This window comes from Jatropha curcas, chromosome 5, assembly GCF_041381405.1.
Source record: "Jatropha curcas cultivar XTBG-Jc1 chromosome 5, XTBG_Jcur_1.0, whole genome shotgun sequence".
Lineage (NCBI taxonomy): Eukaryota > Viridiplantae > Streptophyta > Magnoliopsida > Malpighiales > Euphorbiaceae > Jatropha > Jatropha curcas.
The window spans coordinates 22,969,165-22,987,727 of NC_143155.1; the positions used below are offsets into that span (position 1 = coordinate 22,969,165).

Sequence of the window (18,563 nt, forward strand, 5' to 3'; positions counted from 1 at the left end):
ATAAAAAAAGAGATATTGTTGATAATGCCACCCCCCAGGCACTAATGGAAATGGAGAAAATGCAATTACTTTTCCCAAAAATGAAATTATTAGGGAAATTCTAATGCAATAAAATAAGATACAAAGTCAAATAATTTGCATTTTTGAGATAGTCAATAGTGATTATCAGCATGAATTAATCTTAACATATTTAAGCATATACCCAATAATTGGCTTGTTTCTCAACACAAATATGACCTCCAACCTAATTGCCCATCAAAAAGAAAATGGTAGCAAGACGTGGCTAGTGTGGAAATTCTCAGACATGGCAAGATAAGCTCCTTCGAGAAAAGGAAAAATTCAATATTCTAGAAATACTTACACAACTATTAAGCAAAAAAGGGAATTTTATTTTATTTACTTTTTTTTTAAAAAAAAAAATGGTCATGTAATGATTTTTATTCACTAGGTATGAGAGAGTTGAGTATTTACAGAGTTCAATCTTATACAAGCACACAACGGACACTACCAGCAGGAGATCTTCATGCACAATATCAAAATCTTGATAAACATTGCAAATAGGTTTATTCTGCATCTATAAACAAATTTTCATGTCAATGTTTCAGGATCCTCACTCTTCACAGGAGTCCAGCTGCCTTTTGCGGTGTTTTGCTTCCTGTAGTATGAAATACACCCAAGAACGTAGCCAATAAACGCCCCAAGCACCAGGACACTCGCAGCCTTCATATACTTTGAAAATGGAGATTCAGCCACTACCTCAATCCTAGTTCCGGTAGCATCACTAAAGTCATCACTACCACTGCTAACCTGGCCGGATGCCCAAATCTCCACCATATCATGCACCTCCCCGTCATGGTTCCCTACATAAGAAAGTGTCAGCTTCTCCCTTGTGGCAAACAATCTAGTATACCCAAATTCACCCCCGCGGTACATCGATCGCTCAGGCTGTGGAAAGACAGGAACATCTGGGTGGTCAGGTCTGGGTTCCCAGATAGGCTGCCAGTCTTGTCCTGCCATCCCAATTACAACATGAACTGGGAATCCCTTCCAAGTGCTTCCACACGAGAAGTTATTCAATGGACAAAACCTTTCATATCTATGCACATGACCCCACAATGCAAGGGTCACATTGTTTTGCACCAACAAGGGTTCCAAGTGCTCAAGCATTTTAGCCCTCAATGGGGCATCCCTGTTTTCATGGCTTGTGGTATACATTGGCCTGTGTCCTTGGACAATCACAAAAGGAGTCTTGCTCCGATTAACCGATTCCAGATCATCCTTTATAAAATCATACTGGCGACTCCCGGGTAGGAAATTAGTCTCAGTTGATATGTATACAAAATGTACAGCCCCTGTATCAAATGAGTAGTAAAGGTTTCGAGTGGCAGGAGCATGATTTCCAGTAAGCTCTGAAGAGTTCCCAGGCATGTTAAACTTAAGACTGTATGGAACCCCGCATTCACCACCCCCATCAGTTCCATAAATTGCATTGGACCAATCAGGTCTCCAAGGTTGTAATGGCCAATCATATTCATGGTTACCAATGCAGACATGGTATGCCACTTTGGATGCAACAGGTTCGATCTGAGTGAAAAAATGGTCCCACAACCAAGAGTAGCCTCTTGCATAGCTAATATCTCCTATATGTGAAACAAATGTATGCTTTTTATCTATAGCTTCTATGTCGCGAAGGATCCATTTCATGGTTGATATGCTTTCATCTTGTGTCCGTCGGAAAGTTTCATATGGTGTTGCAGCTCCCATATCTCCAAACAGGAAGGCTACTGTTTCATCCGAATTCCCATTGCGTGATATAAAGCTTTGAGTTGCAGTCCAACCCTTAGAGTCACTTCCAACCTGTGATAAGTAACAAAATGGTCCTAACTTAGTGGCAAAGCAAGTTTTATGCTGCAATTAAGTTCCTCACGGGCCATATGTGCAACGGACGAATATTGACATAATTTACTATTAGAAAGCAATCAGGTGAATACTAAAAACAATTAAGTTGCAGCCAGGCAATTTCAAGCAAAGGCTTTTAAAACTTAGATTGCCATGAAAAGCATGAACCTTTGTTTTTAATAATTGGCGTATGAATGGAAAATGGAAACACGACATGAGGGTAAAACGACTTAACAAGCAAAACTACATGTATTTTTAAAAATGACATTAATCGCAGCCCATAATCCATAAATAAGAACAACTAGAACAAAATGAGCATCTAATGAAACAAATGCATCACAAGAGGATGAGCAAAAATACTATCATGCCAGAAAAAAAAAAAAATTAATTAAAGCACAACCAGAGACTAATAGTACTGAATTGGATTAAGCTAAAATCAGATACCTTATCTTAAAATCCAATCAATTTGGATTAATTACCAAATTGGTAATTTAGATCAAATAATTATCAAGATAATCACTAGATATAAAGAGAAACCTAATTAAAAACTCCATGGGAGACATTTACCTGATAATAATATCTAAAACCTGGTTTCAAATTAGACATGACCGCATCGTTGATCCACCCAGGATCTCTCCACCCAATACTCCCATTAGCAGGAGCATCACACATATGCTCCCTCTCATACCTCACCACACGTGCCAGTGTCACGTGACTCCACTCTCCATCAATCTCTCCCCATTGAACTTTCCTCTCCTCCTTATCCCCGACCACAAAAATCACCCGCATCTCATCTTCCGAGTCCGTATAAGCCAAATGGATCTGTTCCGGTCCATTACCGGATTCAAATCCAACCACCTCAGATTCAGCAAGCAAATGGGCCGTCCCGGGAAGAGGGTTATTTTCGTGGTCATGATGCTTAGGATTGATCTCGGATTCAGTCCACCGGAAGATACGAAATGAGTAGTTAGAGCGGAGGTTGGTGATGGGAATGGAAATGGAGCCCGACCCAGATTCCCATGTGGGCGAAGAAGATAGGAATTTGTAGCCAATGAAGTGATCGTGACGCGAGTCAGGAGGAGAGTAGAGGCCAACCCAATCAAGTTTAGAAGGCGAATCGACGTTGGACCAGGCGATTGTGACGATATCGCCGGATTTGGTGAGAACGGTGGGGGTAACGGAGAGTTTGACTTTGGAAGAGAGAGTAGGCGAGATGAGAAGAGAGAAGAAGAGAGAGAGGAGAAGTTGATGGCTTTTCATGGCGACTGATGAAAATGGAGGAGGAAGGCGAGCCCAATTTAGCTGATCAGGGATGGGTATGGATGGAGTATGGAGCAGGCATTGGACATCAGACAGGATCTAATCATTATAGATTTGGTATATTCTATACTATATTTTGTTGAGTAATTTTTAAATGTTTGTATTTTATTATGTTTGGTCCAAAAACAAATTGAATGAGAATAAATTCAGTCAAGATGTTGCTATTACTAATTATGTAATTTAATTGGGGTAATTGTCGATTTAACCTTGACTAATTGCAATTTCACCCTACGTCCACTTCAAACATCACAGAATTTATTAATCTATTCAAATATCTTCGAATTTATTAATCTTTTTGCAATCAAACTCTTATTGGTTCTCCGTTCAAAGGAAACAAAAAACTCTAATTGGCTCTCAGGTAAAATTTTAAAACTTATAAATAATAAAATTGCATGTTAAAAGCAAATTAAAGTTATGATTTTGATCGGGTGTAAATGAACTGAATTGGATGGCGAGCTGTTCAAACTTTGAAAAAAGTTTCAAAAAACTCGGTTTGAATCAAATTTAAATGTAATAATATTCAGTTCGAAAACTCGTCAAATTCTATCCAGCTTTTATATATACATCGGCAATAGCTAAGCATTGTGACCATCACAATTCAAGCTACTTATGATTTGCGTACAACCTATGGACTTCTTAGCCAAATGAAAAACAACAACAAAAAAAAAAAAAAAAAAAAAAGGATGCTAGTACCTTTAGTCTAATCTATAGAGAATTTATTTTAAACTCATTTAAATCTTGAGACTTCAATCAGTTTAAGCTGAAAATTTTTCAAGTTGAACTCAAAATTCAAGTCGAGCTCGAATTAAAATTTTCAAGCTCCCTAAGTTTCAAGCCAAGTTTTGTGTTTGGCAGATTCAAGCTCAGCCAGACTTCACTTATTTATAGTCTTAATTTTGATTGTCAACTAGGTGTAGTTTGAGTGATCTTCTCATTTGTGTGAAAAGTGAGAAATTTTAAATTCAAAACCTCTCAATTACAAGAGTTCTATCAATTTAACGAGCGCTGTCCAATGAATAAAAAAAAATTATAATTTTGATTAAAGTAATATAAAAGTGAAATTCATGAAAGCAAATGCAAATCGGAACTTTTGAATTAAAAGGGAAATAAGTGTTATAAGCTAAGTAAAGGAGAAAAAATCAAACTCAAGTGCTTATTTAAAAGAACAAGAAAATCAAGTCAGACTTTTGATTTTACAATTTAACTAATTTGAAAATGCAAACATAATGAGTTTGACATTAGTTCAATGTTATTCTTCCTAAGACGACAACAATAAATATTTTGATTCCTTTGTCACTATTTAATTTCATGCAAAGAGGAAACAGATAATGAGCTAAAGGAAAAGAAATTAATTTCCCTTTTAATTCAATCAATATATTTGCATTTAACTTTAATTGTAGAGTCCATTTTTTAATATTATATTATTTCGACATCCCAATCTTAATTTTAATTTAATTTTTTAAAGGTGAAATTACATAATAAATAAGTTCAACATGCTCTTTTTTTTTTTTTTTTTAGGGTGCAATTACTCCTTAAAAATAAATTAAGCTATAATTTCATTAAGTTAATAAACTTAGGATGTCTCTAGTACAAAGATAATTTCAACCAATAGAAAAATTCTAAAAAAAAAAAAAAAATTAATGGTACCTCGCTAATAGAACAATTTAAATCTTGAACTTTGCGACCTATTGTACCTTATTTTTATTTTTTACACTAGATTATATGCACCAAAACGAAGCCTCTATCGAATTGATTTCTAATTAACTTACTTGTGAACTTAATTAAGAACTAATTTATTTATTTATATGCTTCTTAGTTAACTTTTCTTTAAAAAAAAATTAAAGGGTCGTGGGCAATTTGTTTAAATTATGAATTATCACTTATTTGTTAATTAATATCGGCTATTTATATGTAATTCTTTTAAGTAAAAAAGAGTTGAACACAAATTTTATTTAAGTATATAAGTTTTGTTAGTAGCAAAAATACCCCTTACCACGCATCCCATTTGTTTTTTTTTTTTTTTTTTTTTTTCTCTTTTAAAGTTTTCATATTGTTTTTTTTTTTGTTTTAAATTACCTCTACCTGAATTACATTAATCCAGTGATTTCAACTGCTTTTTATCCTTATTTTTCTTCAATAAATATAAATTTAATTTTGCTAATTTACAAATTTTATTTTGTGATATTTTTTTCCTCTAATAGGAGTTTCTTAGTGTCACGACCCGAATCCATGGGCCGGACCGGCACTAGGGCTCAGGTAAGCTTAAGGCCCCCGAGGCCCGTAGTAAGCCTGAAACACTAAAAATTTACTATCTCAATATAATTTTTTAACATTCAGCCCATACTGATTGGAAAATAAACCGCAAGATTCTATTAAACCTCGGCCCAAATTTAAAACATCTTAAACATTTACAAATTACCCTGCTTACAATACAATATTTATAATATATGCTCACAGAATGATTTCATCTATAATAATATACGACCAAAAATATACAAATCCTATAACTGCGGAGTTCACTAACTCTTTGGTATACATAGCTTTTTATACACATAATTACATAGTGAAATAATTATGGGATTAGGAAAATTTCTCTATTGCCCTGCGCCGAAGAAACATAGCCTAAATCGGATTAAAGAAAAACTTACTTCCTGAAAAAAAAATCAAGCAAGACTTGTGAGTTTTCTAAGCAGAAATAATTATCACACAACACATGCAGTCACACAAATGTGTAAATATATCGATCTAGTCATCCGACTAGCTATATGCTCACGCAGCCGGTCACACAAATGGCAAATCACCAGCACTCACAATCATTAACATCTTCATATAATCACATCACGTGGAAATTAGTCAGTGGAGTCACCGAACCCCCGATGAGCCGTCCTCCCACATGGCTCATCCTCTCACATGTGCACCAGGGAGCCGATCCCCCATACTGGCCGACCGGTCTAATCCTCACTTGACCAGCCCTCTCATTGTTTTTCTATCCTCTCTTTTCTTTTTCATACCAACAGGAGGCAACCCGGTGGTCTCCATCCAATCTAGATCATCAAGCGCTCACAACAGGAGGCCACCCTGCGGGCTGCGATCAAATCTAGACTGTCCGGTGCGCAACGACGAGAAGCCAACCTGTGGTTAACGGTAACGGTAACGGTAACGGTAACGGTAGGTGCACACGGGGGCGCCGATCTCCCATTTACCCGGCTAACGGTAATGGATCCATATAACGGTAACGGTCTCACAAACCCATGGTGACCCACTTCATCCCAACTCCACACAAACAAAGCATAGCATTATCACAACACAGTTAATCAAACATTGCAATTAAATGCAGACATATTGATCAACTACATATCGAAATGTAATGCACGATTAGACATTCATACTCAAATGCAAACAAACAAATAAATAAATAAATAAATAATATTGACAATAAACAACAATGATGAAATAAATAAATAATTGAATAATTAAATGAACAATCATGATAATAGTAAAATAATCATAACAAGTTATAGAATTAATCTAAATAAACTATTAATTATATTGTTAATTAAAACAAGTCTAAGTTCTATAGAAATTTCGGCAGCACCTCCCCTAAAAATTGGACTATCTACCTGCTCAAATATCACAATATTATATATATTTATCAACTAATGCACACAGCCCATCCGTCGGGCGATCAGACAGTTAAATTTCCCTTCCTCCATCTAAATAATATTGTCAACATTCAATTATTAATTCACAACTTATAATAACCTCCAAACATGTTCCAATAATATTATTGAACATTCATTGCTTTACGTAAATATAATAAGCTTTTTTTTTTAGCTAATTGACAAATAAATGAAATCGTTTATACATATACATATAAACAGAAGTTAATTAGCTTCTAACTATTATAAAACTCCTTATTAAACCTTTATTTCATCATCCTTGCTTAAGGTATAAACAACATCTTTAAACATTTACTAAAATTCTAAACTAGCTACTAAGAACCAATGCTTCAATTAAATTACAATTTCATAAATACTTCTACTAGGTAACCCAACTCACAACTTGAACATATAACTAAAGCTTCCTAAATTTCCTTCATCTTGCCACGAAAATACAATTTCTAGATTATAGTAAATTATGTTTACCATCGATCGTTACCTAATAAGATTGAAGCTATTGAGCATTAACCAATGGTATACATCACAAAAATATTAACAATATATCCATTCCTTCGTTAGTTCATATAAAAATGGTAACGATTACCTGCAATAGCTACTCCCTACCAAATGCAATAGGTTCTCCATAACTTAGACTTATATATATACACACAAATTTCACTCATTTCCCATCAAAACTTAGATTCTTAACATCCTATAATCCATATCAACATTAATTCATAAATTTTTCTTTAATTCCATAAACCATAATTTCCTAACAATTTATTTATTACTAGAATTAAATTCGTGAATTAACCAAGTAATTTGAATTAATCAACACTTACATTATAACTCAATTAACTACTCACAATTACTAAATTAAATTAACTAAATTAATTAACTACAAATAATAAAATTAATTTAATTAACTAATATTACTAAAATTAAATTATACCCAACATATATTATTACCGGAATTTTGATTAACCGGAAATGAAGGCTGGTGGCCGGAGGTTGACTGACAGTGGCGGAGGGAGGCGGAGGCAGCGCGAAGGAGCTGGACAGGCTCATTTCTGGTGGTCGGAGGCACGTTGGAGCGATGGCTGGGCAGTGGCGACGGCGCGACGAGCTGGATGCGGCGCGATGCTTGCGCGATCGAAGGCAGAGGGAGGCCGGGTCTGCTCGTGCCGCGCGATCTGATCCAGGGAGCTGGTGGAGTCGCTGCGACGTGGAGCGGCTGGATGTGGCGCGCGGAGGAGTCCGATTGAGCTGGAGGTGTCGCGCGGCGCTGCTACAGCTCTGTCTCGCCAAGGACGCAGATGCAGTGAAGGGAAAAGGAAAGAAAGAATGGAAGAAGAAGAAGAAAAAGAAAGGAGAAGAAGAAGAAGAAGAAGAAGAAGAAGAGAGGAGAGGATGGCGGTGGCACTGGTGGTGCTACGCGGTGGTCGAAGGCGTAGGAAAAATATGGGTGAGGAAAGTGAGGCATACGCTGGAAATAGAGGAAGAAGAGAATTCTAGATGGTCTGGGTCAAACCGGTTCGATTTGATTCGGTTCGGCCCAAATCTTTGATTTTCAACTGGTTTACGGCTTTTTCAATCGGTTTTCGGTTTGGTTTCTCACAGTGTTCGCACTAAAATACTAATATAAATTTCTAGCCTGTCGATTCATTAAATTTAATTGGAAAATGTTTTGAAAATAAAAATTCGGGTTGTTTCACTTAGCCTTTTTTTTTTTTTTTTTAATGAAGAGCCAATTATCAATTTCCTTCTTTGAAGTTCAAGTTTTTCTACGAAAGGATAGTTTGTACTTTGTAAAGCATTGTAGTACTTGAATTATCTGGAAATAAAATGTGGACATTTAAAGCTAATGCTCCAAATCCTTTGGATTCTCAAGAACTCAGAGGTAGACTTTCACTTCAATCCAATTTAACATGTCATATCTATTAAATGTCATCTAACATTTTCAAGCTACAACCTTAGCAATATAGATTATCAAGTATACACCATCGTGGATCTTCAGAAATAGCCACCGAAAACACCTACTAACTTGGATTTAGTACTCCAATTTAATGCATTCTATTGAACTCTTGTGAGCACTATATATTGAACATATTCTTCATAATTTCAAATTTTAAAATCATGAAATTGGAAAATTTGGTTTAAACCATTTATCAAAAGAAAATTCTAAAGTCAATGTTAGTTGGGATGGAGTGGTCGGGACTCCTTTCCCTTAACCAAATATCTCGGATTTAAATCTTGGATACGAAAATTTTACTCTAAGAGAACGGTCAGTAATACCCGAGTTGAAGGTAGTATAAATTTGGGACATACTAGAAATAAAAAAATTAAGATAGAATGAAGTGAAATTACACAAGGAAAGGCATCACTTCTCATATAGAAAGGAATGGGTATCTTAACTACATGTCTTTAATCGTCCCTACAAACAATTTAAGTGAAATTACAAATATTCGTGACTAATTTTGATGAGAGAGATATATATCCTCTCTAAAATAAGTGGCCCCCTTTCTTCTCCTATTTCGCAAAAATTATATTCGTTCATGAGTCTCTTGCTTTGCATTTAAAGTTTAAACCTTCTCTTCTTTCTTTCGCCATCTTCCCTCTCTTTTCTCTTCTCTCCCTCTGTCTCTTCACGCATCAGAAATCAACAATCAAGAAACCAACTCCAACTCCTTCTATATCTTATTCTCCTCCTGCAACTCCAACGCCAACTCTAATCATCAAGAGCGCCACTATGTCTCGCTGTAGCTATCTTTTAATAATCTTGATTTTACTCTTTTTCTTGGTTGCATCATCATCAACTACTAGACTTCAAAACCCTAATTCAAGAAACCACCAGTATCGCTACCCTTTGAACCGTCGTGAACCTCCCTCTTGTAGTTCTTTCCCTCACAAGAATTCTCGTTCTTTATGCATTCATTTCCATAGAATGAACCCACAGCGACGTCTAAATCCATCGCCGCCGCCACCGCCACCGGCGAGTGAGATTGATCCAAGATACGGCGTGGAGACGAGACTAGTACCTTCTGGGCCAAACCCACTCCATAATTGAAGACTCTTTCTCTCTCTTTAGTATTAATTTAAACCAGTACTGTCAATACCATCTTTTTTGTCTCCTACAAAGTAGAACAACTAAATTTAGCCAATCTTGGTTGTTTTTGGGCCGAAAGGTTCTTGTTTCTTGAATCTTGATAAATTTCTTGGTATTTTACTATCGTTTACGTACGTTGCCCTAGTCATGCTTTCTTCAGCATATCAGCAATGGAAGGATAAATCTTTTCAAAAGATTAGTCTTTTTTTTCTATTATTTTTACAGTTCCCATGTAGTTACAAGCCAGAAATCAAGAAATTACCATTTCCATGCTTGTTTATGATCATATGTTACACTTTTTAGGTCATCGATGACGTGAGAGAGATCGAAAGAGTAGAGTTTCTTGTAAAAACGAAACTGAAGCATCATAAACAATCACGGAAATGGTATGGTTTTGTAGATGGTGGGGTTTGATTTCGGTGGAGGCAGAGTACTTCAAGAGAAACACATGAGTTTCATTAATTTGGAGCCCGCTTAAGGAAAGTAAAGATGGAAAATAGCAGCACAAGAGTTTAAGATTTCATCAGAGGGCAAAATGGTCTCCTAGCAGTACCTTGTGGAGTTGTGGTGGTGGGTCTGAAATTTATTATATTGATGTATAGCTTATTAATTAGGTTGTGCTAAAATTCTAAATATAAAGATTTATTTCTTTTTATTTCTCTGTCTCTTTTCCTTACATAATTGATTTTATTTTGGAGAATTATTAATTTATTCTACATATTTATATATTTTATTTTTCAATTGATGCTCAGACAAAATATTATTTACGATGATGACTCTAAATTTCATATGTATGGCTTGATGAAAATTAAAAAATAAAAATAAGAAGTTAATACCTTTTCTAGGTGAAGAGAAGCTGTTAACATGACACACCACCAGCAGTACTCCGAAAATTGTTAAGGAATGCTTAATTTGCAAAAAGAAATCAAGAAGTAGTTTCTTAGCTAGTATGGTTTCACATCATAATGAATCTTAATTATGCATTATTAATCTTAATCTTTGGTGTTTAACCAAGATTTTTATTGGGCACGTATAATTAATAACTTTAAACAAATCAATCAAATTATATATTTTTTTTATTTTTTACTATTAAACATGCAATTGAAAAACAAAAGAATAATAAATTAACATCATTTCTGAAATTCTCAAATCTATACGAGATGAGAACTCTCATGCTCAATAATACTAATTACCTACCTTATTGAATTAAAAATATGCTTTATTTAAACTTTAATATATGCATTCAATTTAATATTATAAGTTCAGGAGTGTTATTCAAATAAAAAAATCCCTCTAAATAGTATTTAAGTAAAATTTTTCTAATAAGGACAATTAACAGATTCGGAATTATTTATGTGATCGCTAATAATAAGATATATTTGTGCTTCCATGCGCTAAAATTCTTTACATATTTGAATCCTATGATTCCATGTTCCCATTCTCTTTACATTTGTATGCATTATAGTTTAACTACCTCTCATTTTCCTAGTAGAACTAAAAATAATTGCAAATGTTAAGTTTAAAATTCAAAAGTTAATGATAAAAGAAAAAAGAAAAAATGTAATTATAGAAATTAAATTAAATCTCTTTAGTTGATTAATAATAGTACTAATATTCAGCAAGTCAACTATAATTAAGTTGGGCAACATCCAGCAGGAATTGTTGAATTCAAAGATAAGAAATGCCACAATGCATGCCAATAGTCCATAGAAATGACAACTACCACCTTCCAAACATTAATTGAATTTTTTTAATTAATTTAGTTGAACTTAGATTTCGTTTAATCACAATATCAATTTATTCGATAACTACATTATATTTTATTATAATTCATTAAATAAAATATTTGATTGACATAATTATAATTCATGGGTCAAGGTGTCAAAATGAACCGTACACGCAAAGATAATTCGCCTAATATAGAAATTAAACGGGTTAGGGTTGAGTCTAAATGAGTTTATATCATAAATGATACCAGTTGACTCGTCTAATCAGTCGAATCCATTTATTTAAGGATAAAAATGTAATTATATATATTAAATAGGTCAAACGAGTTATACGTATTATATGTGTCATGGTCTGATCCATATCGGACTCATTTAATAAAATTTGATTGAATTTGTTTATTCATATATGACTCGTTTAATTACACGATTACACATATCAGTTTGTGTTACTTATTCAATTTTTGTTTAGTGTTCATATTTAAAAATTTAACATGATTATTAAATATATTATATTCATGTTGACCTAATCATGACGTGTGTTAAATAAGTTAACTTCGAACTCAACATGCCAACTTATTTTGACACCCTTGCTAGGGGTAATGCAATAAGTTATGACCCACCCAACATATTTTAACCAAATAACTGATTTTTTTTTTTAGTAATGAATTGAACAAAAGTTTAATAAATCAAATCCAAATGAAAAGATTTGGTTAATTAAAAAATAGAAAGCAAGAGAAAAATTTTTTAAAAAAATTATTCAGCAAATTAAATTAATTTAAAAATTAAAACATAAAAAATGAAATAGTTTCACTAGTTCAGTTCCATTAAATTGAAATATTCATTAAAAACCAAATCGAAATAATTGAAATTTCTAAATTGAAAACTAAATTGTATCGAACAAACCAAAATATCATACAGAAATCAAGTTAAATCAATTCGATTTGATTTTTCTGTTATTGACCGATTTGTGCTCCTCCTAGGACCCCAATCGCTCCGTTCATATTAGCAAACGTTAACTCAAATTAACACTCTCTTGCTGCATAACAAGGCAGTTAATTACTTAATTCGGTATTATGACATGTCCAAGTCCAAAACGCGTCGTTTTGCTCGTCTTTGAGACATGTCTATAGTTATATTTTTTAAAAAATAATAATAGTAATTAAAAAATCCACCGACGACGCAAGCTTCCTTTTCCGCGTTCGCTGAAAATGAAGAACTGAAAAACAAACACAATCACTACTTCCAGTCGGTTCTGAGCCTCCAAAACATGGCGAATCTCTCAAATTCAGTGTTTCTGATCCTAATTTTCTCTCTGCAACTCAATTTTGCTCTCTCCAAAACCCTAAAACGCGACGGTAGATCTCCAGATCTCTCTTTCTCTTGATTACTTTACCATTAATGTAGAGTTACTCCAACAATTGAATTGATTTTCTTCTCCTTGTTCTTCTTCAGTGAAGGCTTTGAATGAGATTAAGGCATCGCTTGGATGGCGAGTGGTATACGCTTGGGTCGGCGACGATCCTTGTGGTGATGGTGATCTGCCGCCGTGGTCTGGCGTTACTTGCTCTACTCAAGGAGATTATAGAGTCGTCACTGATTTGTAAAATTATTGATTGCCAACTCTTCAAATTTTGAAATGCTGATGGAAATGGGGGAAATTTTTTAACGTTTATTGCTTGCAGGGAAGTGTATGCTGTATCAATTGTGGGGCCGTTTCCTACTGCTGTTACTAATCTGTTGGATCTAACTAGACTGTACGATTTGCTTCAATTTATTTTTTCTTTTTCCTTTGAATTTTGTTCTGTTTACTCTGGTTAGCAATTTATATGAATGTTACTGTAAAACAGGGATCTCCATAACAACAAATTGACGGGGCCTATTCCTCCCCAAATTGGGCGGTTGAAGCGTCTTAAGATACTGTAAGCTTCATATTAGCTTTCTTTCTGCTTAAATTTTTTTAGCTTTTAGAGTAATTTGGTTTAGTTGCAAAAATTTTTTTATTCATTATCTTGTGTATTTTCCTTTTTCTTTCTTTCTTTCTTTTTTTTTTTTTTTTACGTCGCCCTCTTAGTAATTTGAGGTGGAACAAGCTACAAGATGCCATTCCTCCTGAAATTGGTGAACTCAAGAGTCTAACCCATCTGTGAGTAAATTGGATCTTCCTCCAATAATTTGACTTTGGTACTTGGTGTACTTTTCCTTTCATTAACGTTTATTCTGGTTAAAGTTAAGAATTGAACTTTTGTAGATATCTGAGCTTCAATAATTTCAAAGGAGAAATCCCTAAGGAGCTTGCTAATCTTCCTGAGCTCCGATATCTTTATCTACATGAAAATCGCTTCTCTGGGCGAATTCCTGCGGAGTTGGGGATGCTGCAAAATCTTCGGCACTTGTAACATTCTTTGCTCTCCTTAGAATATATTTTTTTTTGTGGAGTAATGGTTAGCATTACAGTTTAATGTGTCTCATTGTGAAATCATATTTGTAGGGATGTTGGCAACAATCATTTGGTGGGCACTATAAGGGAATTAATACGTTTTGAGGGTTGCTTCCCCGCACTTCGCAACCTGTAAGTTCATGGTTTGCCAAATTTACAATCATTTTCCTGATATTTTTCTGTTGAATGCCATCTGCTAATTGAAGTAAATCCTTTCTGAATGTAGTTATCTAAATAATAATTACCTCACTGGAGGAGTTCCTGCACAACTTGCAAACTTGACTAATCTAGAAATATTGTAAGTTTTGTTCATTTTCATCATTATTATTATTATCTTTCTACATTCTTTTGAAGCATTTCCATCGATTGGATTGGTATTAGTGCTTTTTTCCTTTTTATTTTTGTACTGGGGCTACACTTGAGAATAGTTTTCTGGCTGGATTTCAATTGTTTCATACCTCGAGATTTGTGCAATTGATATTGATTGATTTACTGGTCACAGGCATCTATCTTATAACAAAATGTCCGGAATAATACCTGCTGGAGTTGCTCATATCCCTAGATTGACTCACTTGTAAGCTCCTTTTTGGACTCTTGCTGTTTCTACGTTGTTGTGTGTGTGTTTTTTCTTGGAAGGATGTGGCTTTTTCAATAGCAATTCACATCACTCTATATTGACTTGCTGAATGATGTTATTTTTGGCTGACAAAAAGACAGAAGGGATTGATTCATGAATTTAACATACTGCTACAGATTTGTGAAGGAAAAAAAAGCATAATACCAACAAATTTACCTTATATTTTGCAACTTATTCAATCAAAGTTTTAAGATAAGCCTCTCTTGCTCATCGCTCTGGATTCTCGATTATAGACCTAACTCAGGGACATTTGATCACAAATAAATATGCACACCTTAAATAGATGAGAATTTATTTCCCAGGGTTGTGAGAATCTCTATTTTGGCATGCCTATTCTTGTATTCATAGGTATTGTTGTATGGTCATATAGCCTCACTACACTCTTTTTTTAAGTTACCGAAAATGACCAAGGTTTAAATTCTTTGTTTTCTCCTTTTTAGCTGCATATGCATGGTTGTTTTAGCAACAAAAGAGGAAATGCACTTGGGAAAATATAAGAAATGCATTGTCCACTTACTTTTGAATGATACAATATTTCTTACACAGATATATGTTTTTAAGCTAACTTTGATTGTATTCCAGCTACTTGGACCATAATCAATTTTCTGGGAGAATTCCTGATGCCTTCTACAAACATCAGTACTTGAAAGAAATGTGGGTTTCTTTCTCCATATCAGACCTATGAACTTAACAATTCAAAAACTTTGTTATGATTGCTATTTTGTAATTGATTGATTGATTGATTTCCATCTGCAGGTACATCGAAGGAAATGCATTCAAACCTGGTGTAAACCCAATAGGTGTCCATAAAGTCCTTGAAGTTTCTGATGCAGATTTCTTAGTTTAGTTGATAACATATTCTTTAATTGTCTGGATACTGTGATTATATTTGTCATTGTTAGGCGATTTACGCGTTATTTAATGAAAATGGGAAAATCCCTTGTAGCTCTCTGCAAAAGTTTTGCCAAATAGTGGATTTAGCTTCTCACCATATCTTCTTTTAAAAAAAGTCAAAGCGACGTATTATATAAAGCTCAAAAAGCCCCTCATAGGTGTAAAAGAAGTATAAAAGTGTGCTACGAGTTACCCAGGAAGAAACAAGATCCAATCATGGTGGTTCTGCCAGACTTTGGTTTTAGGTTGCTTTTTGACAAGTTACTGTGTTGCCATGTATTTGGTTATATGTAGTTTTACTATAACATTTAAAGGAGTTAATGTTGTGCTTAATGTATTTGATCTGAAATCAAGAATTTTAAAACATGAAGTATATTTGGAATTCATCAGATATATGTACCATTAGATAGGTTTTTTTACAAGGCAGCGCTATAATTTAAGTAGACTTCATATTTACGTCAGGGAGGGGATCGGGCCTAAAACTTAGTGGTCCTAGGGCATCAGCTTGTGCTGCTAGGTTAAGTATCATTTATGTAATTCATCATCTTTAAATTTTTAAAATTTATAAAATTAAAGATGGAGTTCATTCAAATCTGAATTCATAATTATTTTATAAAATGAGCTATACCTTGTAAGAGGAGATACTGAAAAAATAATGCATTTCAAACAGCATGCCCTGAGGATACAAACAGTAAACAGTCGCGAGCAAGTATGTCGTGTCCATTCATCCAGGAAAAAGAGAGGGGTTACACTCCAAATTGTTCAATTGTTTATGTATCTTCTCTAAAATAGATTCTATTTCTTCAATTTGTTTGTCCGACTTCTCTCCTGCAACAAACTCATGAACAATGCCATTAATTTTGATCAAACTGCAACCAGGCACCTTATCCACGCCCCTATTTCTCATCATTTTCTTTATTCTTTTGGCATGATCATGCTTCCCAGTAGCTGCATACAGATTTGAGAGCAGAACATATGCTCCGCTGTGAAGTTCTAACTGCATGAGTCTCTCAGCTGCAAGCTCAGCCAGTTGGGCTTGTCCCTGATCGCAACAAGCACTGAGTAAAGCTCTCCAAGCTACTGCTTCTTGAGAAGAACTGCTTGAAGTAGGCATTCTTTGGATTATATCTTTTGCTTCCTGAAGGAGGCCTGCTCTACTAACAACATCAACTATACACGCATAATGTTCACTCTTAGGCCCAATGTTATACACATTACACATTCTATCTAATAATCTTAAGCCTTCCTCTGCCATGCCAGAATAACTACAAGCAGACAAAATTGCTATGAATGTGACATCATCTGGCCTACACCCTGCCTTCTCCATCTCCATAAACAGCTTCAGCGCACCGTCTCCATCTCCATGCATTGCCAAACCAGAAATCATGGCATTCCAACAAACTGTGTCTCTTTGAGGCATTTCATCAAACATTTTCTTAGCTAAATCCAAATTCCCACATTTTGCGTACATATCAATAAGACTTGTCTTCAACCGGATACTTAATGGCAATCCTAACCTATCTAAATATCTATGAATCCAAATCCCAGTATCCAAAGCGCCTAATTGAGCGCAGGCACAAAGAGTACTTAAAAATATAACTTCATCAGGTATAATATCAGCCGATTGCATTAACCTAAACATATATAAACACTCTTTGAAGCAATTATTTTGCACATACCCAGAAATCATGGCACCCCAAATTCCTATATCCTTATCTGATGCTCTATCAAAGGATAATCTAGCAGATTCAATATCACCCACTTTAGCATAACCAGAAATCATCAATGTCCATGATACAGAACATGGACTACGAATTTCATCAAACATGTAACTTGCACTTCTCATATCCCTAAACCCACAATACATCAATAGCAAAGAATTAGCCACTATTATATTAACCAAAAAACCCAATTTTAAACTATACCCATGTACTAATTCACCGAAAAAACAAGATTGCAACTTTGAACAAGCTTTTAACACATAAGGCAAGGTATAAGTATCGGGAGACCTACCATTTTGGAGCACGGTAGAGCATAAATTTAAAACATTAGTAAATTCACCTTTGAGCAGAAAAGCTTTCATCATGGTGTTGTATATGCAAATGGTGGGTCGTTGAATGTGTCGAAAGATTTTCAATGCATGGTTAAGGCTTCCATGAGATGGGTCTGCACAGAATGCTAACAGTCTACTTAAAGCAAAGGAATTGTTGCCAAGGCCACATGTGATTGACTGTCCATGGGCTTGCTTCAGTTGATTCATGCTCTTGCATTTCTCCAAAAGTAGGAGGCATCTTTTACTGATGCTGGCAGCTGCTTGCATAAGTTCACGGGCGTGTTATGTTTGATTTGCAGGAAAAAATTAACTTTGTGAAAGTCTATTGGGTACTTTGGGTTGTTTTTCTCAGTGAAACTTTTCTATATTGCACATTGTAAAGGTTGATTTTGCAATTGCAGTCATCTCCGTTTTACTGTTAATTATTAAGTTCTTTTGTTCTTTTCTATCTGTTGTATGGGTTCTATTGAGATAGCCATATATATATATATATATATATAAAATTTAATTACATGACTATCTATCTACGTAATACATAACTATCCACATATTAATTATCTAGTCCTACTAATATTCCATAAAAAATCTTAAAATGTCGATATTCAATGACCAGACTTCTCATCTTCTCAATTTTTTCATTTACCAATAAGGAAAATTTCACCTACCCTTTAATTAATATTAATATTTAATATTTAATATTTAATATTTAATTTAAAACTTAATAAGTTAAGATAATCCAAAATACTAGCATTAATTTGTTCTAAGTGAAAATATTAACACAACTCTTATAAGATAACTCTGTTTTTGTGCTGACTTGTTAGTAGATTTGAA

At 34.4% G+C, this 18,563-nt stretch overlaps 3 protein-coding genes across 4 annotated transcripts; 1 reads left to right on the forward strand and 2 right to left on the reverse strand.

The window, feature by feature from the left end:
- Window positions 1–368: 368 nt before the first annotated feature.
- On the reverse strand, window positions 369–3,299 carry PAP9 (purple acid phosphatase 9). Its single transcript, XM_012212360.3, has 2 exons — window positions 2,467–3,299; window positions 369–1,857 (listed from the first exon to the last, which is right to left on the reverse strand). The coding sequence occupies exons 1-2, from the start codon at window positions 3,157–3,159 to the stop codon at window positions 589–591; spliced, it is 1,962 nt and encodes a 653-aa protein (XP_012067750.1). The 5' UTR covers window positions 3,160–3,299; the 3' UTR covers window positions 369–588.
- Window positions 3,300–12,863: 9,564 nt separating this feature from the next.
- LOC105630521 (uncharacterized) lies at window positions 12,864–15,776 on the forward strand. Its single transcript, XM_012212359.4, has 11 exons — window positions 12,864–13,066; window positions 13,164–13,311; window positions 13,394–13,465; window positions 13,559–13,630; window positions 13,783–13,854; window positions 13,960–14,103; window positions 14,200–14,280; window positions 14,375–14,446; window positions 14,651–14,722; window positions 15,368–15,439; window positions 15,542–15,776. Exons 1-11 carry the CDS (start codon window positions 12,979–12,981, stop codon window positions 15,630–15,632), a joined length of 984 nt encoding a protein of 327 aa, XP_012067749.1. The 5' UTR covers window positions 12,864–12,978; the 3' UTR covers window positions 15,633–15,776.
- Window positions 15,777–16,321: 545 nt separating this feature from the next.
- On the reverse strand, window positions 16,322–18,177 carry LOC105630520 (pentatricopeptide repeat-containing protein At5g48910). Of its 2 annotated transcripts, XM_089721699.1 has the most exons (2): window positions 17,741–17,880; window positions 16,322–17,529 (listed from the first exon to the last, which is right to left on the reverse strand). In XM_089721699.1, exon 2 carries the CDS (start codon window positions 17,523–17,525, stop codon window positions 16,404–16,406), a length of 1,122 nt encoding a protein of 373 aa, XP_089577825.1. In that variant the 5' UTR covers window positions 17,526–17,529; window positions 17,741–17,880; the 3' UTR covers window positions 16,322–16,403. The 2 variants fall into 2 exon arrangements, with proteins under 2 accessions (XP_089577825.1, XP_012067748.1); XM_012212358.4 differs by having other exon boundaries at window positions 16,322–18,177.
- Window positions 18,178–18,563: the final 386 nt, after the last annotated feature.

Bases quoted from the DNA above. Each gene is read 5' to 3' on its own strand.
- PAP9 (XM_012212360.3), bottom strand. From the start codon at position 3,159: ATGAAAAGCCATCAACTTCTCCTCTCTCTCTTCTTCTCTCTTCTCATC. The intron at 1,858-2,466 runs GTAAATGTCTCC...TACTTATCACAG, and splicing joins GTTTTAGATATTATTATCAG to GTTGGAAGTGACTCTAAGGG.
- LOC105630520 (XM_012212358.4), bottom strand. From the start codon at position 17,999: ATGCAAGCAGCTGCCAGCATCAGTAAAAGATGCCTCCTACTTTTGGAG.
- LOC105630521 (XM_012212359.4), top strand. From the start codon at position 12,979: ATGGCGAATCTCTCAAATTCAGTGTTTCTGATCCTAATTTTCTCTCTG. The intron at 13,466-13,558 runs GTACGATTTGCT...ACTGTAAAACAG, and splicing joins CTGTTGGATCTAACTAGACT to GGATCTCCATAACAACAAAT. The intron at 14,723-15,367 runs GTAAGCTCCTTT...ATTGTATTCCAG, and splicing joins ATCCCTAGATTGACTCACTT to CTACTTGGACCATAATCAAT.